Source organism: Salmo salar, chromosome 02 (assembly GCF_965601325.2).
Source record: "Salmo salar chromosome 02, fSalSal1, whole genome shotgun sequence".
NCBI classification, from domain to species: Eukaryota; Metazoa; Chordata; class Actinopteri; order Salmoniformes; family Salmonidae; genus Salmo; species Salmo salar.
The window spans coordinates 57,746,680-57,770,792 of NC_138292.1; the positions used below are offsets into that span (position 1 = coordinate 57,746,680).

Below are 24,113 nucleotides of genomic sequence, written 5' to 3' on the forward strand. Positions count from 1 at the left end.
ACTTCAACTACATAAATACTCACAATATGGATGACTTGATCTTTGTGTTGATAACGTTTCCAAATTGCAACTCCTCGGCTTAAACAATTGAAAGTGCACTGCACAATTATTGTGGGTACTGTATTAAATTAGTCAATGAAGGATTTACCTTGTTTGCTTCCTCCAGCTGTTTGGTTGTCAATGGCTTTGCTGGCTGAGATATTTGACTTTCACTTGTGTTGTCATTGCACCCGTTTTTGTGGACTGCATACAGCGAGGGGAAAAAATTATTTGAACCCCTGCTGATTTTGTACATTTGCCCACTGACAAAGAAATGATCAGTCTATAATTTTAATGTTAGGTTTATTTGAACAGTGAGAGACAGAATAACAAAAAAATCCAGAAAAAAACATGTCAAAAATTTTATAAATTGATTTGCATTTTAATGAGGGAAATAAGTATTTGACCCCCTCTCAATCAGAAAGATTTCTGGCTCCCAGGTGTCTTTTATACAGGTAACGAGCTGAGATTAGGAACACACTCTTAAAGGGAGTGCTCCTAATCTCAGTTTGTTACCTGTATAAAAGACACCTGTCCACAGAAGCAATCAGATTCCAAACACTCCACCATGGCCAAGACCAAAGAGCTCTCCAAGGATGTCAGGGACAAGATTGTAGACCTACACAAGGCTGGAATGGGCTACAAGACCATCGCCAAGCAGCTTGGTGAGAAGATGATAACAGTTGGTGTGATTATTCGCAAATGAAAGAAACACAAAACTGTCAATCTCCCTCAGCCTGGGGCTCCATGCAAGATCTCACCTCGTGGAGTTGCAATGATCATGAAAACGGTGAGGAATCAGCCCAGAACTACACGGGAGGATCTTGTCAATGATCTCAAGGCAGCTGGGACCATAGTCACCAAGAAAACAACTGGTAACACACTATGCCGTGAAGGACTGAAAACCTGCAGCGCCCGCAAGGTCCCCCTGCTCAAGAAAGCACATATACATGCCCGCCTGAAGTTTGCCAATGAACATCTGAATGATTCAGAGGACAACTGGGTGAAAGTGTTGTGGTCAGATGAGACCAAAATTGAGCTCTTTGGCATCAACGCAACTCGCCGTGTTTGGAGGAGGAGGAATGCTGCCTATGACCCCAAGAACACCATCCCCACCGTCAAACATGGAGGTGGAAACATTATGCTTTGGGGGGTTTTTCTGCTAAGGGGACAGGACAACTTCACTGCATCAAAGGGACGATGGACGGTGCCATGTACCGTCAAATCTTGGGTGAGAACCTCCTTCCCTCAGCCAGAGGACTGAAAATGGAGTGGCTCAAGAAGAAGCACATTACGGTCCTGGAGTGGCCTAGCCAGTCTCCAGACCTTAATCCCATGGAAAATCTGTGGAGGGAGCTGAAGGTTCGAGTTGCCAAACGTCAGCCTCGAAACCTTAACGACTTGAAGATCTGCAAAGAGGAGTGGGACAAAAATCCCTCCTGAGATGTGTGCAAACCTGGTGGCCAACTACAAGAAACGTCTGACCTGATTGCCAACAAGGGTTTTGCCACCATGTACTAAGTCATGTTTTGCAGAGGGGTCAAATACTTATTTCCCTCATTAAAATGCAAATCAACATTTTTGACATGCGTTTCTGGATTTTTTTGGTTATTCTGTCTCGCACTGTTTAAATAAACCTACAATTAAAACTATAGACTGATCATTTCTTTTGTCAGCGGGCAAACTTATAAAATCAGCAGATCAAATACACCCCCCCCCACCCCTTTAAGGAAAAAGGACTAAGGCTATATTTCCTCATTATTTTGATGGGTATGCCTACAGTTTACAAAACCATTGTTTTTATTTCTGAGTTTCTTTTTTGATGCACCATGTTCAACAAATAGTAGGCCTCTTGCTGAATTAAAATAGCAACAACTGTTTAAAAAGTTTGTACATTCATTTATTAGAACATAAATGTACATAAGGTTTTCACCCCCAAAAATAAATGAGCATTTTAAACTCAAGTTAAAAAGCAGCTGGTCAGTTTGGCTGACCATTTGAAATGTTTCCAGTCCATGTTCATCATCTGTTAATAAAAATGTAACAAATCGCTGCATTTCCCATTGTTCTGAAAAAGGAAGTCATAGTTGGATATGCATCACCTGACCAGAAAAAAAAGGAATCCCGCAACAAAAAAAAAAGTAACAAATAAATATCAAATCTGGGTCAGTTGATAAATTGATATCATTGGGGTGAGAGGTCACGGTAGGCCAGCGGTCAGGATGCTGCCCAGCAGGGTGCGATCCTTCAGAGCATTCTCCACGTCCCTCTCCTCAATCTTCAGAGAAACCTTGGTGAGGCGAGCCTCCTTGGCTTTTTTCAGGGCAAAGATTCCCCGGCTCTCCAGCAGACTACAGAGGGAGAGGCACTCGCCCTGGCCCACGCCGCCCACCTGTCTCTTGGCACATAGACGGCTGTACACCTCATGGAGCTGAGGGATAGAGAAGAGTCAGACTTGAGAAAGAGTTGGTACTGACCTTCAGCAACCCAATGACTTTGTGGTAACCAGGTCAGTGCAAGAGAAAACATCTAACTGTATTTTATGTTTAATTCTGACTAGCTACCTAGACTTATGTTAAATGTACACTGAGTGTACAAAACATTAGTAACAACTTCCTAATATTGCATTTCACCCCACCCCCCTCTTTTGCCCTGAGAACAGCCTCAAATCGTCAGGGAATGGACTCTACAAGGTGTCAAAAGCATTACACAGGGATGTTGACTCCAATGCTTCCCACTCCTTTGGGTGGTGGACCATTCTTGATACACACGGGAAACAGTTGAGCGTGAAAAACCCAGCAGCATTGCAGTTCTTGACACAAACCGGTGCGCCTGGCACCTGCGACTATACCCCGTTCAAAGGCACTTAATATTTTGTCTTGCCCATTCACCCTCTGAATGGCACACATGTACAGTTGAGACATGGATTGTGTAAGGCAAAAAAATTATTTGCCCTGTCATTCACACTAATTGATGTGGATTTAGCAATAAGGAATCATAGCTTTCACCTGGTCAGTCTCATGGAAAGAGCAGGTGTTCTTAATGTTTTGTACACTGTATATCAAGGTGTATTAGAAAATGATCAAAAGCAAAAAAGCTAAATGTTTGCTCTCAATTTACAAACTTGGGTGGTAGTATCGTGTTTGCACCAATGCAGTACCCGTCTCTCACCTTGCCCAGTGGGATCTCTTTGTTCTTGCCGTTGCGGGTGAGCAGTAGCAGACAGCAGAGCAGAAGTTTCTGCTGGAGGGGGAAGCTCTCTCCCTGTGAGGAGGACATGCGGTCCCCGTACACGTCCGACAGCACTCTGGCCACCTGGGGCACGCTCACACGAGACGCTGAAGTCTCTGCTGCCTTCTTTCTGTCGTCAGACTCCACAAGTTCTACAGCTCTCCTGTAACACAGAGGAACCAGCGTCATGATACTTTCTGTTCTCAAACAAAACTTCAACCGGTTGACCCACCGTCCCCCGGGCGCCGAAGACGTCGATTAAGGCAGCCCTCTGCACCTCTGATTCAGAGAGGGTTGGGTTAAATGCGGAAGACATTTCAGTTGAATGCATTCAGTTATACAACTGACTAGGTATCTCCCTTCCCATACCAACTCTCCAAGATCACCTATAACTAGCCATAGTAAATGCACATTTTTTGGTTGCTCATATTTTCTTACATTCATTTTCATGGGCAATCCAAAGGTGTCCTAAGAAGTCAGCGTTGCAACCAACATGTTATTTAGTATTAATACAGTGTATTTAAGACATTTCGTCAATTCATTCCCTTACCGGCAGATATCCAGAGCTTTGCGTGCGTCTCCCGATACAGCAGACACCTTCCTGGCACAAAACTGCACGGCCGATGCATCTAGTAACCCTTCTCCGGACACCTGTGTGAGTCTGTCCTGTACGATGGCGGCGAGCTCCTGGCGGCTGTAGGGAGGGAAGTGTAACAGCTGGGGGCGACAGCGAGGCAGGGCCTGCAGCCTGGGGAGGATCCTGTCTGTCAGGTCCAGAGCGTTGGCGATACCTAGAATGGCACGACACTCATTACACCTGCCTGCATACAGCAAGACTAAGGGCAGCCCATATGAGGAAATGGCTATGAGAGTTGAATGGATGGAATTTAAATATAGAAATGGGTAGACGTATGTATGCAGTTTTAGGGTGAAATCTTCAGATAAATTCTTATATATTAACTAGAAATTGTAACGGCCAATGAAACGTGTATACCAGAGACGGTGTATATTGTTTAACACTGTATATTCGGGGGTTCTTACCGATGAGACAGAGGCGGGACTTGGGCAGGTAGGGCCACTCAAAGATGGTGTAGAGAACATCTTGGGCCTTGCTGTCCAACTGGTCCATTTCATCCAGGACTAAAAGACTGGGGAGAGAAAGAAGGTTAATAGACAAAACGTATCAGTCGGCAACATGTAAATCCTCTCTCAAATATGTGTTGTTTGTTTAGGGTGTAAATTCAGAGTAATTGGACAAAGAAAACTCAACTTTTTTTTTTCTTTGCAAAAGTGATTTCAATTTTAGTTCAGGGTTATAGATACTCACACAGTGGGCCCTGTGCTGGTCAGCAGTTTCTGCAGCTTGGTGTCGGTGTGGCCCCCGGAGGCCCCCAGCTTCTCTGCCAGCAAGGGGAAGATGGCATGGGAGCTACGTAGAGACATACAGTTTAACACCACTGTCTGAATCTCCTTCAGCTCATCCTGGATCAAGAGAGGAAATAGTTAAATTCATGTAACAGAAATCAATGGGGTTAAATTTACACAGGGTTCAGGGCTGTACACAAGGGGTGGAATTAAGTGATGCTGCACCTTATGGTAGAGGTGTAAGGTAATTTTAGAGTATTGGGATCCACTCAAGATTCAACACTAGGCTAATGAATGTTGCAACAGATCCAATGCTAGGCTAATGCTAACAATTAACCTATCATTAACAAAGCGGAGGCTAACGCAAACAGTGGCGCTAACCTTCATCTCCTGCAACACACAGTTGAGGCAAGCCGTCTTGCCGGTGCCGGGGGCTCCAGAGATGTAGAGGCTGGCCGGGCTGGCCTTCAGGGCCTTGTCCTCCAGGAAGGAGCGGATGAAGGACCTCTCAGCCTCCCGGGATAGCAGGCGCTCTGGGACGGCCGTGTGGAGGGCCTGCTTCACACTATGGAACTTAGACTCTGGAGAGGGACCGGAGAATGGGTTCATAGTTTGCCTTAAGTCTATATGAAGTGAACATTTAAAATAATGAGCAAATCAAATAAAGGCACACATTTCTCTTTGGAGTTTAATGCTTTTCATTTGCACTTGAGAAAAAGATACGAGGGAAGAGAACATGAGGGAGGAGAAAAGAAAGAAGAGGAAGAGACTGTGAGAGACATGTCTTACTTTCAGCAAAGAGGCGGACCACGGGTGTCTCCTCTGATCGGGGACATGGGCTCCCACTGGGGGTCTCATGCAGTCTGCTGGGGGAGGCCCTGGGGCGGGAGATGGGCTGCCGTTTGGGGGATAGAACGGGGGAGTTCTCATCAAAGCCCAGCTTGTGGGGGGAGGACAGGTTAAGGCGGGTCTGTTTGGGAGGAGAGCCCAGTAGGTTGGCACTGAGGTTACAGCCATTTTCATCTCCTGGGAAACACACAGAAGACAGATGGTTAGGTTAGAAACAAGATGTCTGTCTTTCGGATAGCACTTAACGAGAAACAACATGTCTGTCTTTTCGATAGCACGTCACGTTCGCATCAAGAGTTGAAATAATTACTTAATTTTGAGCATGGTGGTTTATCAGCTTAGACCTTGCACAGGATATGTAAAAATCACAAACTGCCTAAAGTTTTAGACAGTGAAACACTTTCAAAGTTGTGTATAATAACAATCCCATACCTGTGCGTTTGCGAGGGCTGAGGGGTATTCTTGGGGTCAACCTTGGGCACAGAGTTATGCCTTTGAGGGCCACGGGCCCGTGTGAGGGGGGCATTAGCTGGACCCTCTCTGGAAGGGACTGCGGTTTAGAAGCCTCCACGGAGCAGAGGGACTGGGTCTCCTTCAGCTGGGATGTGCTCTTGGAGGGGGTGCTTTTTGAGTCAACCCTAGAGGACTTGCGTCTGGGGAACTGGAGGATGGGCTGAGCCTTAGACCGTGTACTGGGCATCTTCGCTGTGAGCACTTAGAGTCCAGACCTATTTCAAAAGACTGAGGGGGGAAGAGATAAAGGTCAGCCATTGTGACAACACCCATGAATAGATAGACAGATAGCAAGAAAAACAATTGTCTTGTGTTCAAGAGTGACTTGAAATTAGTGAATACAGAAGAGGTACAGAACCGCTTAATAGTAAATGATACCATCCATCCTAGCGATCAGGCCTACCCTGATCGAAGTAGTTCCAGTATTTCCCACGCAAGTTAATGTTATAACTGCTAAGCATGACTCCCTCGATTTACAAGTGTGTGCTGTCTTTGTGCCGTTGTTGCACTGTTGTCAATCAACATCACAAAAGGTTAGCCCGAATGTTCGACTGTATAGTGGCTATGCAACAATTTGCTAATTTCCGGGGTCATCAGAATGGTGTGAATTCTCACTAAATACTGTATCTGCAGACTCAATGGCGCCAACAATACGTGTCCTCATTTGTGGCGCCAACAGCACAAACATTAACATTGAAATGTCGTAAAATACCACAATCAAAGAAAAAACTGGACATATATTTGCTGTTTTCGACAAACTGCTTTATATCTGACTAGTTAGTTAAACTTGACTGATAATAATCCCCCCAGTATGCTACGGAAACTCGCTCGCAATACATCTATCCCGAAATTCTGACCAAAAAAAACGAAAAACTATCCCGTTAAATCTAACGTAATGCTACAAGTTTACACGTTTCAAACATGCATTGAAACTAGTGTTACCTTATTTCCGTTCTTGATTAAGACGTATACGGGCCACTCGTCTAGATTGATTTCGTGTGCTGTCTCTGGCGCGCTCTAGTCTGACTGACTAAGAAACAAAACTTGCGCCAAATGTCTGAACTCCTCCCCAATCAGCTGGACTTCCCGCAGCTAACGTCTGATTTGTCCTTCTTGCGTCGTTTTGTTATTTCCCAGGCTCTCATTGGTTCATCTTCGATTGTCAGGGAGCGTCAGTGTCTACGTCACACAAGTACATGGTGGCGGGAGTTTCAATAATATATATTTTGGCGGACTGGAAATTTCCCGGGAAACTCAGCATTGTCTGGTGTAACATTTAACACAATATTCTCTGGTGTTGATAGTAACTTGGTTTCAGTTTAAGAGAATTACTAGAACTTCTGCATCTGTGCTCTGGCATACGTATCGAAATATTTTTTTTAATGATGCTACATGTGTATAACTGAAAAACCAACTAATTTCAGTTATTTGTTTCTGTGTAAGCTATTTCAAACATTGTTAACTTCCACAATAAATTACTGTAAATTGCATCTGCAAGAAGCTTAAAAGATGGATGATAGAGATGTTGATAAAGAGTCAAATACAATGGACACCAAAACAATCATGTACCCCTTTTCCCCCCAAAAGCATATATTTATTTCAAATGATAAAACATGGTTGATTAACAAGTGAAATGAACAGGGTGAGAACATGAGAATCACACATAGTCAATGAGTCACCTGTGTGAGACTAAACATATCCATCAATCACACAAGTTACACACACTGTCAGACACAGAGAAGTGCTGCAAAGAGACCCGTCTCTCTGGCTGTCAGACAAAGCCCACAACTGGACTGTTGTTAAACATTTTAATCAATTTCCTCCCTATATTACAAGCTTTTTACAAACATTAAAATATATCAATAACTACGATTACCATATTTCTCATACTTTATGTAAATATACATTATTTATTGCATTTTTAATAGACTCACTTTTATTTTTATCAAATGCACTGGTACCGATAAGTATGACAATAGATGTGTAAGGCAACAACCAGCCTGAGGACTACATAAAAGGAATGGAGAAGAGAAAGGAATCTATTCTCGTGTAGCTGGTCCATGTAGTTCTCTTTCACTGTAGTGGAATCATAACAGAAATCACAAAGCTACAATGTAATGACAGCTTAGGTATCACACATTTAGGAGCTCCTAAGTCATAAAAATTATATAAATCCACCATGACGACATTTCTGGGGCCTACTCTGCCCAAATAGTTCCCTGTTGAAGTTTCCCATAGGTACAGATCTAGGATAAGATTCCCTCCCCAATCCAAACCTTAAAACATTAGTAGGGAAAATACAAAACTGACCCCAAATCAGCACCTAGGAGCAATTTCACCCTACACCTTCTTCTGGCACTTAGGTGTTTCCTTTTTGGTTAGTTGCTACCAACGAGAAGTGAGAATACAAACAAAATCGTTCCTTGCATAGGAATGCATTAAAAACTCAAGCATTATGGTATCCCTCTGGCCAGGATACAGTCTATTCCAAAGGGCCACCAGCAATAAAATCAAATATTCTAGTTTCAAAAAATACATTTTTTTTTTTTTTTTTTTTTAAGGAACTTCAGAAAGACAGGGTTGAATGACTGACAGCCCTGCAAAGCTACCCTTGGTCCAAAGAAAGGAATGAGGGTAATAATTTATCCATGATCGCCCCATTGTGGCAGGAAACAGGAACAGCATTGAATAAAGTGAAAGTAGAATTTCATACAGTACTCTCAAACGCCTTCCTTGATCAATAAAGTAAAGGAGCTTTGGCAGCTAACGATCATTAAAGAGGAGCGGCAATGATCCCTGACACATTTCGTAGTGTTGACAAAATGAAGAAGCATTTATGTTTTGTTTCGAATAAATCTAGACTGCAACCCATCAGAGCAGCAGTTTCTGTTCTCCTCTAGTGTAAAAACATGGCATTCACAGACGCCACGGTTAAGCTGTTATGCTGCCACAGAGCAATGCCATGAGGAAGAACAAAAAAATATCTAGTTGGGAATGCTCCTCACAGTCTTTGCACGGTGTCACGCACTGTCAGCAAGACTCGCCCTCTCATAACATGACAAGCATTCAAGTAATTTCTCCTATCCCTGTTTCATACCAAAAAACTAAGTCATTTCTGTGTGACGCAAACGACAGCTTTCCTAAGTGTGAGAGGCCCCTCATTCTACTCCACCCAACTATTGGCACATCAAGGTAGGAGAGAATTCTATTCCACACCTTACCTTCTCAGGGCACTGGAAGTGCGGCATTTTAAAAAACCTATAGAAAACACACCACGTACTATAGATACCAACTGACACCCAACGCATTTTTGGCGACGTTAGTGTGTCCCCTATTTTGTCCTACAGACGACACAGTTACTGCGGTTAACGATAGAACATTTAAAAAACATTATTTCATATATCGCAGGAAATCATCATCATTATGGATTATGCACACATTTCAAAAGATGGAATGCAGAATTCTTCGTTGGCCCTGCTGCTATAAAGTATAATCAATGCAATGTCCCCCCCCCCCCCATCTTGCAGAAAGATTGGCTTGTGGCCACTTCACAGTCAAACAGGTCAGTTCCTCAGCACCTCAGTGGGTTTTGTTCTATCATGCTGAAACAGAAGTGTCTGAAGTGTTTGTGGAAAAGAGAGCTACTGGTAGTGTAGGGTTTGTAAAAAAGTCGAACAAGACTAGTGAACTTTCTATAGTGTTTGGGGGTTGACTTGCTTCCGCCTGGTCATATAAAGTGTCTACGTTTAGGCCTGTGTGTGTTTCAAGTGTCGTGCCACTCCCCTGAACGTCCTCTGATTAGACCGAGTGACTTATTAAAGTCCTTTTGCTCCTGAATTCCATAGTTCACCTTGCCAATGGTGGCGCTGGAGGTACTCCCCGGATCATGCCTACAGGAAGTAGAGGAAACAAAAGGTTACATCAGGTCAGTTCTTAACTCCAAAAACAACCGTTTCGCTCTTTATTTTCTATAAATCTTTTCTCAATTCCTCGCATCATTCTTAAAACGCATGGGAGAAGAAGGGAAGGGACCATGGACCTTCTCCAATACGATTGCAGAGGCAGCAAGTCGACAGAATGCGAGGAATCACGGAAAGACGACTTGAAAGAGCCCATATTCGCTTTAACTCAATCCCAGCTGACATTCCATATGGTAATAACATTGTGACACAGTAGTGCAGAGGCCATATATTGGATGTTGTGTACAGTATGTATGCAGGCAGTGGTGTGGAGAATGAATTAAGCCTAAGCCTGTACCTGGTCCAGGTTTATTGCTTTTGCTGGGGTAGATCTTGGTGAAATTCCTATATTCCTCAGGGGGTGGGAAGTCCTCCACTGGGTGGAAGTCAAACTTGGACTCAAAATCCTCTGAGGGTTCAGAAAGGTAAAGGGTCAACACAACAATGTAAGTCAAGATAGCACTAAACTAGCAAAAAAATGAAGGCCAAGACCTTATTACAGTAATAGAATGAATAAAGTACAGTAACATTTTAGCATTGGTCCAGCATATAAACAAATTAGAAGTCATGTATTTTTGACTTCTCGAGCTTGCTCTAGTAATTTCCATTTCCATTAACAATGCCATGCACAATGGTCAGTTCTCCTGGAAACTTTAATTTGACTATGAACTCTATGAATGCTCTGGGTTGGTCACAATTTAAGAGGAACATTTGCATGACTGAGCTGGCATTTGAATATGGGGCTATAATACCTGACAATCTACTACCAACAACAACTAGGCTACTAGTGTCTCCAACATGTCTGTTGGTTTGAGAACTAACAAATGGCCATAGTGTTCCAAAGTAGACCGTGTTCAGATCTGTGGAGGCTAATACCCAACACAAGAGATTCTAAAGCGAAGAAAAGCCATCAATCACATCATATTAATCAAACGCAGTGACAGTTGCTCAAAAACTGGACTTGCAAGAACACCAGAAAGTACAGGGGACACTGACGACCAAGACTGGGAGATGGAGGAAATGAGCCTGTCCTGACTCACCTATATTGGACTTGGAGGAAGAGGAGTGTCCGTTGCGGATGGGCGGGGGAGGCGGCGGGGGTCCAGTGCGGGAGGAAGATGAAGGGGGTGGAGGGGGCCTGGGCCCCCGGGTGTGGTGGGGTGGCTCCGAGGAGGTGGTGTTGGGAGTGACAGCACTGTGGATCCGGTAGGGGGGCGGGGGAACAGGGGCTTGCCCACCACCCCCGTTTCGTGACCCAGGATTGGGTGCAGAAGGGGCTGCATCAGTAGCAAACAAAACACACACAATAGTAAGACCATGATGATGCCTGATTAAAATAATCACATAGCAGCAAACATGTCCCTTCCAACCTGTAACTTTCTGAAAAATGTATGTACTGTACTCTACAGTAAACTGAAGTTGTATAGCGCATTCGGAAAGTATTCAGACCCCTTGACTTTTTCCCACATTTGTTACGTTACAGCCTTATTCTAAAATGTATTAAATTGTCCCCCCCACCCCTCATCAATATACTGTAATTTCCGGACTATAAGCCGCAACTTTTTTCCCACGCTTTGAACCTCGCGGCTTAATGGATTTTTCCCGCTTTCAATTTGTTATTTTTTATTTAAAAAACACCTTCTGTGACGTGCACAGTTTTTTGGCGGCCTGAAGCTTTCATTAGACCAATGAAATTGCCGAACGGGTTAAGGTCAAACAACTTTTTTGTTTACTGTTTAGATTAAATCGAGTGCTCTCAAACTTCCCACCATTCTGATTACGGTAGTCATTTTGTCACCCTCATCATGGCAAAGACAGGGAGAAATGCATATGATGCAGCTTTCAAGTTGAAGGCGATTGATCTGGCTGTTAGAAAAGGAAATGGAGCTGCTGCACGGGAGCTTGGTCTTAATGAGTCGATAAGACGTTGGAAACAGCAGCGTGAGGAATTGACTCAGTGCAAAAAGACAATTAAAGCTCACTGCAAATGTTTTATTTTTTGTTACAAGCCGTGTTTCATTAAAGCCTATTTATTTTTGTTACAAGCCGTGTTTCGTTAAAGCCTGTGTAAAGTTCATTTGTTTCAATGTACCGGTAGGCACCTGCGGCTTATAGACATGTGCGGTTTATTTATGTTCAAAATAATCCTTTTTTTTCCAATTCAGTGGGTGCGGCTTATATTCAGGTGCGCTCAATAGTCTGTAAATTACGGTACACACAACACCCCCTAACAAAGCAAAGCAAAAACAGGTTTAGACATTTTTGCAAATTTGTAAAAAATAAAATAAAAAATGAAATATCACATTAACAAACATTCAGACCCTTTACTCAGTACTTTGTTGAAGCACCTTTGGCAGCGAATTACAGCCTCGAGACTTGTTGGTATGGTGCTACACCTGTATTTGGGGAGTTTCTCCCATTCCTCTCTGCAGATCCTTTCAAGCTCTGTCAGGGTGGATGGGGACCGTTGCTGCACAGCTATTTTCAGGTTTGTCCAAAGTCCGGGCTCTGTTTGGGCCACTCAGAGACTCGTCCCGAAGCCACTTCTGCGTTGTCTTGGCTGTGTTCTTAGGTTCGTTGTCCTGTTGGAAGGTGAACCTTTGCCCCAGTCTGAGGTCCTGAGCACTCTGGAGCAGGTCTTCATCAAGGATATCGCTGACTAGTCTCCCAGTCCCTGCTGCTGAAAAACATCCCCACAGCATGATGTTGCCACCACCATGCTTTACAGTAGGGATGTTGCCAGGTTTCCTCCAGACATCACGCTTCGCATTCGGGCCAAAGAGTTCAATCTTGGTTTCATCAGACCATAGAATCTTGTTTCTCATAGCCTGAGAGTCTTTAGGTTCCTTTTGTCAAACTCCAAGTGGGCTGTCATGTGCCTTTTACTGAGTTGCTGGTCTTGGTCACCTCCTTGAGCAAGGCCCTTCTCTCTCGATTGCTCAGTTTGGCTGGGCGGCCAGCTCTAGGAAGAGTGTTGGTGGTTCCAAACTTCTTCCATTTAAGAACGATGGAGGCCACTGTGTTCTTAAGGACCTTCAACGCTGCAGAAATGTGTTGGTACCCTTCCCCAAATCTGTGTTGCGACACAATCCTGTCTCTGAGCTCTACAGAGAATTCCTTCTACCTCATGGCTTGGTTTTTGCTCTGACATGCACTGTCAACTGTGGGACCTTATATAGGACAGGTGTGCCTTTTTAAATCATGTCCAATCAATTGAATTTTCCACAGGTGGACTTGAAGTTGTAGAAACATCTCAAGGATGATCAATGGAAACAGGATGCACCTGATCTCAAATTCGAGTCTCACAGCAAAGGGACTGAATACTTATGTAAATTGTCCTTGAGTGGTACAAACTTATGTTTATTTTCAATACATTTGCAAAAATGTTGAAAAACCTGTTTCGCTTTGTCAATATGGGGGTAATGTGTTTAGATTGATGAGGGAAAAAAAACAGTGAATCCATTTTAGAATAAGGCTGTGACGTAACAAAATATGGAAAACTTCAGGGGGTCTGAATACTTTCCAAATGCACTGTATGTCCTTAAATAACAGACCATGCCCAAGGGACCAGGACTGGTCAGGTTGCAAGAAAGACTAGATACTGTAGGCTGGCAAAGAGAGAGAGAACAAGAACGCAAGGAATGCCAGAATATTCCAGAGAACTTGTGGAATGCAGAGAAACCAGGAGGCCTCAGCCATCTAATGACAATTTGAGGCTGCGCATTCAAAATGCTCAATTCCAAATCAACCCCTAGGTCCTACTTCATGTAGGTCTGAAAAGGTGGAGCAATTGTTATATTGCAATTACCATTAGAGCTGTCCCCCCCCCCCCACAAAAAAAAAAATCTTGGTTGACCGAGAGTCGCGTGTTCTTTCGACCAATCGATTGGGTGAAATTTTTAAAAGGTGTATTTTTCAATATATATTTTTCAAAATTAACTATGTAGGCTACTGAGCTTGTCTGATGCTTTCATTAAAAAACACAAATTGCTAAAGCGGGAGGGAGCCAGAGATCAATATAGCCTAACCAGAAGAACAAAGGCCTACTCCTGACCCTCCTCTGCCTGCTGCTGCCGGTAATAGGCTACAACAGCGGGTCGGTAACCTTTTCCATTAACTAGCAAACTTGCAACAGTGTATAAAATATTCTGGGCCCTCAGTTTCCCACACCAGTGAGCCCCAGACAAACAGACACAGCTGTAGGCTATTTGCGCAAGGGATAATAAGTAATCCTTAGGCCTATTTTATGACGTTTCCACCGGATCAGAACATTATTTTTTTCCCCCCTTTCATGCTGAGTGGTGGGATAATCGAAAGTGAGAGAGCTGGAAAGATTGTTCAAATAGGCTACATTGAGGAACTATTGTCATTCTCAATGGATGTAGAAACATACTTTGTTTACTTGATGTTTGAGACGAAGAAAAATATACTTTGAGAAGCTCCACAGGGATGGCGAGTTAAGACAATCAGAAATGGTATCAGATCCCCAAATGGACACATTTATCGGTCGACATTTGCGCGCAGGCCAGGTAGACTAGACCTACTTCTATATGTATAAATCAGGTGCGTGTCCTTACTCAAGATTGACAATAACACTCCAAACAAAAGACAATGAACACATTGACAACTCGTAAATCGAATGAACTAAACCAAAACTTCTCACAAGTGTAGCCTAGGTGGTGCGCTCTGCAAACAACGTGCCCACTCCTACAATGACAACAGTAAGACTGTAATAATCATTTAAAGACTGCATTAACAGAAATGACAGTAACCAAACAAACATTGTAGATTAGAAATTATGGGAATTAACTGTAAATGTACTACTGGTGTGCCATCCCCATGGCCTCCACAATGGATTAGTCCACTCAGACAGGCATGAATCAGACCAGATTTTTTCAAATACATTTGCCACTGCTCGACAAAAAAAAATATCTTAGTCAACCATCAGCGTATAGACCAAACAATCGACTAAAATGGGGTCAGACCTAATTATCAGAGATAGAGGACTTTAGTGCCCAAAAGCCCAATTTAGCATGGGCCGGCAATTGGGGACATTCAACTGGGTGGGACTTCCTATGGTTAAGTAAGGATCACATGATTCCATCCGGGTCATCAGGAGGGATCAGCCAGTAATTTACAGTGCATTCAGAAAGTATTCAGACCCCTTAACTTTTTCCACTGTTACATTACAGCCTTGTTCTAAAATTGTTTAAATTACAATCTACACACAATACCCCATAATGACAAAGCGAAACAGGTTAAGAATTTTTTGCAAATTTATTAAAAATAAAAATCAGAAATACCTTATTTACATAAGTATTCAGACCCTTTGCTATGAGATGTGAAATTGAGCTCCGGTGCATCCTGTTTCCATTGATCATCCTTAATGTTTCTACACCTTGATTGGAGTCCACCTGTGGTAAATTCAATTGATTGGACATGATTTGGAAAGGCCCACACACCTGTCTGTATAAGGTCCCACAGTTGACAGTGCATGTCAGGGCAAAAACCAAGCCATGAGGTCAAAGGAATTGTCCGTAGAGCTCAGAGACAGGATTGTGTTGAGGCACAGATCTGGAGAAGGATACCAAAAAAACATGAGCAGTATTGAAGGGCCCCAAGAACACAGTGGCCTCCATCATTCTTAAATGTAAGACGTTTGGATCCACCAAGAATCTTCCTAGAGCTGGCCACCCAGCCAAACTGAGCAATTGGGGGAGAAGGGGCTTGGTCAGGGAAGTGACCAAGAACCCAACGATCACTCTGATAGAGCTCCTCTGTGGAGAGGGGAGAACCTTCCAGAAGGACAACCATCTCTGCAGCACTCCACCAATCAAGCCTTTATAGTAGAGTGGCTAGACTGAAGCCACTCCTCAGAAAAAGGCACATGACAGCCCACGTGGAGTTTGTCATAAGGCACCTAAAGACTCTCTGACCATGAGAACCAAGATTCTATGGTCTGATGAAACCAATATTGAACTCTTTGGCCTGAATGCCAAGTGTCACGTCTGGAGGAAACCTGGCACCATCCATACGGTGAAGCATGGTGGAGGCAGCATCATGCTGTGGGGATGTTTTCTGCGGCAGGGACTGGGAGACTAGTCAGGATAGAGGGAAAGATGAACGGAGATAAGTACAGAGAGATCCTTGATGAAAACCTGCTCCAGAGCGCTCAGTACCTCAGACAGGACAACTACCCTAAGCACACAGCCAAGAAAATGCAGGAGTGGCTTCGGAACAAGTCTTTGAATGTCCTTGAGTGGCCCAGCCAGAGGCCGGACTTGAACCCGATCGAACGTCTCTGGAGACCTGAAAATAGCTTGAGAGGATCTGCAGAGAAGAATGGGAGAAACTCCCCAAATACAGGTGCATCATTCCCAAGAAGACCTGAGGCTGGAATCGCTGCCAAAGGTGCTTCAACAAAGTACTGAGTAAAGGGTCTGAATACTTATGTAAATTTGATATTTAAATGTATGAATTTGCAAACAGTTCTAAAAACCTGATTTTGCTTTGTCATTATGGGATATTGTGTGTAGATTGATGAGGGAAAAAAACAATTCAATCCATTTTAGAATAAGGCTGTAACGTAACAAAATGTGGATAAAGTCAAGGGGTCTGAATACTTTCCGAATGCACTGCATACTTGTGAGCAAACGTTCCATAACTGCAGGTGGCAGTAAATCGGCAATCTTGGCTTCATACCTGTTCCAACAACACACTACAGGTAGCAGTATGCCCCCTTTCAGTTTGTTTGCCAACTCATAGAAGTAGTAGAAGAAAATTGACTCAATGGCACTGCCCATGCTCTGACACCATAATGAGACATATAAAATATTGAGATGTCTAAGACTATGGCTACTACCCATCCTTTCCTTTCAGACCATGAAATTGTGAGTGGAAGAAACGATTGATTTGGAAAAGGTCATTACCCTTTGTGACGGTAGTCCCTTGATAAGACTAAGGGCTCCCCATTATAAACATTGAGCTGTGTTCTAGTACCTGATCTCTTGCTGGGGGGCTCCCTGGCGGGTGGGGGTGGTCTGCCACCCCCTGGAGGTCCTGCAGATGGCGAGGGGGGTGGAGGAGGTGCGTGATTGCGTCCGCCGTAGCTGCCGCCTGAGTTCTTCTTGTGCAGTGAGTTGTGCCTCCGGGGAAGTTTCGGAGCCCCATCTACACCATGGTGCCCCATGGGGCCGTTGGAGGTGCCCGCAGAGGGGTGCCTGTAAGGCGGGGGCGGCACTGAGGACCCCCCAGTGGGCGGCCGCGTGGAGGAAGGAGGCGGTCTCGATGAAGGAGGGGGGCCAGAGCTGGGCGGAGCCGGGCCTCTTTGCGGCGGCGGGGGGAGGGGCTTCTCCCTGCTGTTGTTGGAGCCTACTTGGGCCTTTTGTTGCGAGGTTGACGGGACATTGCTGTGGTAACCACCTCGGTTAAACGGCGGGGGAGGAGCTGGGGCGGATGTGCTAGGCTTCATGCCCCCTGTCGAAGAAGGTGGAGCGGGTGGGGCTGATGTGCTGTGTTTCATGCCTGAAGGAGGGGGAGGGGCTGAGCCTGAAGTACTGTGCTTCATGCCCCCAGTGGAGGAGTGGGAGGAGCTGGCACTGGTTGGGGGGCGGGAGATGTCGGGGAGAGAGGGGCGGAGGGAGCGCTGGGGCTCCGGGGGGGAGGGTTTGTCTCTTGGGGAGGGTTTGTCTCCTGGGGAGGGGGAGGTAGAGCGGCCTGGGGTGGACCGGGGGGCTGCAGGTCTGGAGCCTGGGGGACGCAGGGCGGATCTGCCCACTGTGGCGTCTGGAAGGAAGGCATAGAAACACACATTTTAGAACACTATGCATAAATACACCCATTCACGTACTTTCACCCATACACATCAAGCTTCATGGCAAATGTAGAACATCCAGTAGCCTGGATGCCATTTTCTGCAGTATATTTATAGTAGCATATTTATATAGGGCCCTATAAAATCCATGCTGTAGAGAACACGGACGGAATCACAGAATCCAGACCAAATATTCAAAAATGTATTGAACTTAGCAGGAAATAAACTAAATGTATTGAACTTAGTCATTAATTTGCCCAAGTTAATCATAAGACCTGAACAAAAAATGCATCAGTGATTCGTATTTTCATGCAACTTTCTGAAATGACACAGAAATGCCCGTCTGTGTTTGTGTGTGCGTGCATATGTCCACACTTTGTGTAGTCGTTAGCGATAATACTAATGATAACCTTCTTCTGGTAGAGATCCCAATTAAATGTTAGGCTACTTTGTAGTTATGCCTATCTGGCAGAATGATATCATGATTATTTGCATCAATCCAGTGGCCATTTGTTTTGCAAACTCGGAAATTACGAGCGCTACAGAAAGGCCCCTAACCAAACAGTCTCTTGCTGGTGCAAACTTGCATTAAACTACACCCAAAAATCTAAATAAGCATTGCTGTGGACTTAGAACATTCAATTTGGTTGTTTTTCTATTAAAAGCTGCAATATGTAACTTTTTGGGGGTGACCTGACCAAATTCACATAGAAATGTCATTCTCATTAAAAGTGGTAGATGTGTGCCATTTCTATGCTTCCTGTTCTTAAGTTTTGTTTTTTGAGTCTTTTACACCAGCTTCAAACACCATATTTTTGGTTATGGAAAATATTTCACAGCAGCTTATGATTCTCTACACTAAACTTGCTTGAAATTAGGCGATAAGAAATATTTACTAAATTAACTATTTATTGAACTAAATTGTTGGTATGTAAGCATTTCACGATAAGGTTGTATTCCGCACATGTGACAAATAATTTTTTTATTTGACTATTAGAATTGTAGCAAGCAGGAAATGTTCTCCCCAATTTCATGGTATCCAATTGGAAGTAGTTACAGTCTTGTCTGTACGGGAGTTGCAGCGATGAGACTCGGAAGAGGCGAAGGTCGAGAGCCATGCGTCCACCGAAACACAACCCAACCAAGCCGCACTGCTTCTTGACAATGCCCATCCAACCCGGAAGCCAGCTGCACCAATGTGTCAGAGGAAACACCGTACACCTGGCGACCGTGTCAGCGTGCACTGCGCCTGGCCCGCCACAGGAGTCACTAGTGCACGATGAGACAAGGATATCCCTGCCGGCGAGTTTACAGGGCCGCATTTACATTGTAATCATGTGTAGTAAATTCTGCTTACCTCCAGCTCCAACTGATCGTAGTTTTGGCATGCCCCCTGCGAAAAGGCCTCCAAGGCCTACCCCTGAACCACCACTGCTCCCTCCTCCTCCACCTCCTCTACCACTTTCCTTTGGTTCTTGGGAAAGCAGAGTTACAAATGTCCTTGTTACACTGTTGTGTTGATAATGCTTGCATTAACACTGTTGAAAGCCATTTGTGGCAAAGAATTGTGCATGTATAGTACCAGACAGAAAAGTTGACACCTACTCATTCAAGGGTTTTTCTTTACTTTTTGTATTTTCTACATTGTAGAATAATAGTGAAGACATCAAAACTATGAAATCATGTAGTAACCATAAAAAATAAAATATTTGAGATTCTTCAAGGTTTGCACACTCTTGGCATTCTCTCAACCTGCTTCACCTGGAATGCTTTTCTAACAGTCTTGAATGAGTTCCCACATATGCTGAGCACTTGTTGGCAGATTTTCCTTCACTCTGCAGTTCAACTCATCCCAAACCATCTCAATTGGGTTGAGGTCGGGTGATTGTGGAGGCCAGGTCATCTGATGTAGCACTCCATCACTCTCCTTCGTAAAATAGCCCTTACACAGCCTGAAGGTGTGTTGGGTCATGGTCCTGTTGAAAAACAAATGATAGTCCCACCAAGCGCAAACTAGATGGGATGGCGTATCGCTGAAGAATGCTGTGGTAGCCATGCTGGTTAAGTGTGCCTTGAATTCTAAATAAATCACTTACAGTGTCACCAGCAAAGCACCCGCACTGCTCCTCCATGTGGAGATCATCCATTCACTTACTATGCATCTCACGAAGACAGGGCGGTTGGAACTAAAAATCTCAAATTTGGACTCAGACGAAAGGAAACATTTCCACCGGCCTAATGTCCATTACTCGTGTTTCTTGGCCCAAGCAAGTCTCTTATTCGTCTCCTTTAGTTGTGGTTTATTTGCAGCAATTCGACCATGAAGTCCTGATTCTCAGTCTCCTCTGAACAGTTGATGTTGAGATGTGTCTGTTACTTGAACTCTGTGAAGCATTTATTTGGGCTGCAATTTCTGAGGCTGGTAACTCTAATGAACTTATCCTCCGCAGCAGAGGTAACTCTGGGTCTTCCTTTCCTGTGGCGGTCCTCATGAGAGCCAGTTTCATCATAGCACCTGATGGTTTTTGCGACTGCACTTGAATAAACGTTCAAAGTTCTTGACATTTTCCGGATTGACTGACCTTCATGTCTTAAAGTAATGATGGACTGTCATCTCTCTTTGCTAATTTGAGCTGTTTTTCCATAATATGGACTTGGTCTTTTACCAAATAGGGATATCTTCTGTATACCCGACTACCTTGTCACAACACAACTGATAGTCACAAAAACATTAAGGAAAGAAATTCCACAACTTAACTTTTGCCAAGGCACACCTGTTAATTGAAATGCATTCCAGGTGACTACCTCATGAAGCTGGTTGAGAGAATGCAAAGCTGTCAAGGCAAACAGTGGTTACTTTGAATAATCAAAAATATATTTTGATTTGTTTAACACTTTTTTTGGTCACTACATGTGTTATTTTATAGTTTTGATGTCTTCACTATTATTATACAATGTAGAAAATAGAAAAAATAAAGAAAAATCTTGAAATGAGTAGGTGTGTCCAAACTTTTGACTGGTACTGTACGTATACATACATGTATAGTCTGTGTGTGTGTCTGTGTGTCTGTGTGTCTGTGTGTGTGTGTCTCAGCAGGAAATGAGGAGAGTGCAAAGGTTAGTTTCTATCTCCTATATGTTTACTATGCTACTTACTCTCTATAACAGGTGCACTTCTGTCATTGACCACTCCAACCTTCTTCAGCCTGGCTCCTTTGGAGATATCAGAGAGCAACGCTCCTCTCCCCTTCGCCTCATCCCGATTCAACTTAGGTGCTGTAGTGTTCGCCTGAGGAGAGGATATGAGCAAACCACCATGTTAGTTAGGTTGACCATGTCAAAGAGAATAACATGAACTGCACAAGGTACCGTCGTTATAGCAACAGATAAAATAGATGGCAATGCAGCATTATGGTGCAAGTTGATAGTAATCCACATGGTGCCTGCGTGGGTGTGTGTTTGGCCAGCTCTGACCTTTTTTGGTTTGTGTTTGTATTTTTTTTAAAGGTAAAAACTGCATCAATGAAATGCAGCCTTTATAAACATGGCATAGCAACCCTAGAAATCATACTATGTGAAATGTGGGCATAATAATATATTTGGCATAGTATCTTACACCAGTAGGTGTCGTATCATCCGTAACAATACAACAGCAAATAATTAGTTATTTTATCATGTAGTTATGAATCTCTAGAAACCCTTCAGCGGACTTGTGAGTTTTGTCATGTTTTGAACATCGGTTTAGGAGCTGGACTGACCTGGTTGAAGGTGGGGGGAGGCGGGGGTCCTGGAGGAGGAGGGGGAGGAGGAGGAACGGGCATCCTGTCCCTCTGTGGGCACCTTGGGGAGGAGGTTTGTTCACCGTCTCAGCTCTGGGTACACCCTCAAACTCCTGCGAAACAAGACAGAGGGGAGACTCGGCACAGTCAAATACACACAACAAGGTCAAAAATATACACTCCTGAACTAAACTGGGGTCAGAGTAAAATTGTACATCCTTGTAGTGTCATGTTTGACATTGGTGGACTGTATTGAACTCAGGTGAGTCAAGATATCATTGGGACATCTGTTCAAATACCATTACAATTCACCTCTATTTCTAGTTGTTGACTACAATGGTGGCGTGGACCACACTAAAAACAACTATTCTGTAATTCTACATGCATATACTCACTCTAGAATGATTCAGCTCAGTAGAGCTCCCCAAACCAGTTGGTTGGCTGGGCTGAGCTCATTGTGGATACGGACATATAGCACGTTGAGCTAGGCAGCAAACCCCACCCTCCTTCACTCACCCCTAAACTCCATTCCACAACCTACCTGTTAAGAGTGTTTGAACAGGTTTTCACAGAAGAGGAAAACAAATGGAATGTCATCGGGTGAGCTTGCCAGTGAGGCGATAAGGAACGGAAACGCAGCAGCCGTTGTAAGTTGCTACCTCAAGTGAGAGAAACCGAGAGTGGAGAGCACAGCCCGCCACTTCCTATTTCATCCATTGACAAGATCTGATGTTATTGTTTTTGCACTACCGGCACCAACCATTTATATCAATCAAAATGTCTTTAGAATCTCCCATAAATGTTCAATCGTGTTGAGATCTGGTGACTGACCAGGCATGGCATATGGTTAACATCATTTTCATGCTCATCACACCATTCAGTGACCACTCATGCTTCCACACGGGGCATTGTCATCCCAAGGGGGAATTTTTGTACATGACCCTAAGCATGATGGGATGTTAATTGCTTAACTAACTCAGGAACCACACCTGTATGGATGCACTTGCTTTCAATATACTTTGCATTCCTGATTTACTGTAGTGTTTTCATTATTTTGGCAGTTACCACTTGTACATGGCCTACTTGGAGAATTGCCAATGAACTACAATATTAAAACCTCAAAGGATTATGACATTCTTACAAGGTAGGGGAGGTGTACAGCTCCTTCTCCAACCTAATGTGTGACCAATTGAGTTCGTTTTCTGGTTTTGTGGACGGGGAAATAAACTAAGAGTAAAAAAAAGTGCCGATGTCAGTAACTATTTTGGGCCTAACGTCACAAAATAGCAACCCTAAAACGAGCAGGTCTGAGTCAGAAGTGTCACTTGAATTTCACTTTCTGATATGCAGAACATTTGACTAAGTTTGTTACTGAAATGTAAACACAGATTTGATAAGGGAACATTCCAAATCAGAAGTGGTCTCGGGTCGCTAGCCAATGTCTACGCACGCTCTGTCAATCTACAATAGGTGCCAGGTGAGCGAACCCAAAATCATCTAAATTATATATATTTTTAAATGCAATTCCTTCCTCTTGGCCTAAAAGTTGAACTACCTAACTGGACATTGTTTGAATTAATGTAGCAATCTAGGTAAAATGTATATCAAGTGAGTCAACTAGTTATTATCTGGATAACATGTTGATCTAACTAGCTGGGTGGATTGGCAGTGACTTACCCTGTCTCGAAGGATTGTGAGTCTCGTCTTCAATAACAACATGAATGGAAACTGCAGTTGTGGCAACTTTGCTAGTTAACACAATCCCAGGCAGTAGGCGGCTCTCTTGGTTACTTGCGAAGAAAATGTAATAAAAACTGGAGGACACTAGCAGCTAAATTAGCTTGCTAGCGAAATCAACTAAATCCAATGCCCAAAGTTAGCTTGCTAGCTAAGTTACTGTTTACTCGCGACAGCTGTCAAGTTAAATTTTGCTGGCGTCTTAACTATGGCTGTAAACAAGTTATATTTCGGTGCAAAAGCTAATTCGAGTTACGCGTAACTCCAGTTTATATCCTATTTTCATATACTTTTTATTCTGCTCTCCTCTTGACCAGCAAGCAAAGCGAGACTCTCGCTTCACAACTGTTTCTGTCGCTTCTCGGAAACCCGGAACTGGGCCGTCCAACACAAAATGGAGGCAGGCAGGTAACAGGATCACCGCCGACGAGTTTATCAACTGGGAAAACAGCGACCTGAAATATAATGAAACCTGTAGAAACGACCTATAATTAGTTTAGAAACTATGTGAGAACACCATCGAGTGTGGGGAGCAGGGTTCTCTTCTTGATTTTGCTCTTACAAGCAATATTTTACATGTATGCCATGAACACATGCATTTCAATGAGTCTGATACTTGTACAGTCAAGTGAACAAACTGTGATGAAATCATTGCACTTAGTGAATCTGAATTAATTTTACAAAAATATTGTGGATATCCCAGACATAGACAATCTGACACTAGGTATTTTGCAAAGATAATCACATCTTTATTTGAAAATTTTATAAAATGACTCCATTTGCATGAGATGTTGCATTGCCATTCACCCACATGACAGGAAAGGCACT

At 43.6% G+C, this 24,113-nt stretch overlaps 2 protein-coding genes and 1 non-coding gene across 3 annotated transcripts; all 3 read right to left on the reverse strand.

Moving 5' to 3' along the window:
* Positions 1 to 1,917: 1,917 nt before the first annotated feature.
* LOC106587717 (cell division control protein 6 homolog) lies at positions 1,918 to 7,084 on the reverse strand. Its single transcript, XM_014176317.3, has 9 exons — positions 6,940 to 7,084; positions 5,917 to 6,225; positions 5,425 to 5,661; positions 5,017 to 5,216; positions 4,598 to 4,752; positions 4,312 to 4,418; positions 3,821 to 4,061; positions 3,211 to 3,433; positions 1,918 to 2,470 (listed from the first exon to the last, which is right to left on the reverse strand). The coding sequence occupies exons 2-9, from the start codon at positions 6,182 to 6,184 to the stop codon at positions 2,240 to 2,242; spliced, it is 1,662 nt and encodes a 553-aa protein (XP_014031792.2). The 5' UTR covers positions 6,185 to 6,225; positions 6,940 to 7,084; the 3' UTR covers positions 1,918 to 2,239.
* Positions 3,690 to 3,758, reverse strand: LOC123739684 (small nucleolar RNA SNORD58). Its single transcript, XR_006767862.1, has one exon. It is a non-coding gene; the product is annotated as a small nucleolar RNA SNORD58 (small nucleolar RNA).
* A 479-nt stretch (positions 7,085 to 7,563) lies between the features above and the next one.
* Positions 7,564 to 23,705, reverse strand: LOC106587723 (WAS/WASL-interacting protein family member 2). The gene is made up of 8 exons (XM_014176330.3): positions 23,226 to 23,705; positions 21,528 to 21,661; positions 20,926 to 21,058; positions 19,127 to 19,243; positions 16,956 to 17,741; positions 10,997 to 11,233; positions 10,255 to 10,365; positions 7,564 to 9,887 (listed from the first exon to the last, which is right to left on the reverse strand). Exons 2-8 carry the CDS (start codon positions 21,588 to 21,590, stop codon positions 9,844 to 9,846), a joined length of 1,491 nt encoding a protein of 496 aa, XP_014031805.3. The 5' UTR covers positions 21,591 to 21,661; positions 23,226 to 23,705; the 3' UTR covers positions 7,564 to 9,843.
* Between the last annotated feature and the right edge of the window lie 408 nt (positions 23,706 to 24,113).

Bases quoted from the DNA above. Each gene is read 5' to 3' on its own strand.
- LOC106587717 (XM_014176317.3), bottom strand. From the start codon at position 6,184: ATGCCCAGTACACGGTCTAAGGCTCAGCCCATCCTCCAGTTCCCCAGA. The intron at 4,419-4,597 runs GTGAGTATCTAT...TTCTCTCCCCAG, and splicing joins ACCAGCACAGGGCCCACTGT to TCTTTTAGTCCTGGATGAAA. The intron at 2,471-3,210 runs GTGAGAGACGGG...TCTATCCCTCAG, and splicing joins AAGAGATCCCACTGGGCAAG to CTCCATGAGGTGTACAGCCG.
- LOC106587723 (XM_014176330.3), bottom strand. From the start codon at position 21,590: ATGCCCGTTCCTCCTCCTCCCCCTCCTCCTCCAGGACCCCCGCCTCCC. The intron at 11,234-16,955 runs GTACTAGAACAC...CTACTGATGCAG, and splicing joins GCCCCCCAGCAAGAGATCAG to CCCCTTCTGCACCCAATCCT. The intron at 9,888-10,254 runs GTACAGGCTTAG...TACTTCCTGTAG, and splicing joins AAGCAATAAACCTGGACCAG to GCATGATCCGGGGAGTACCT.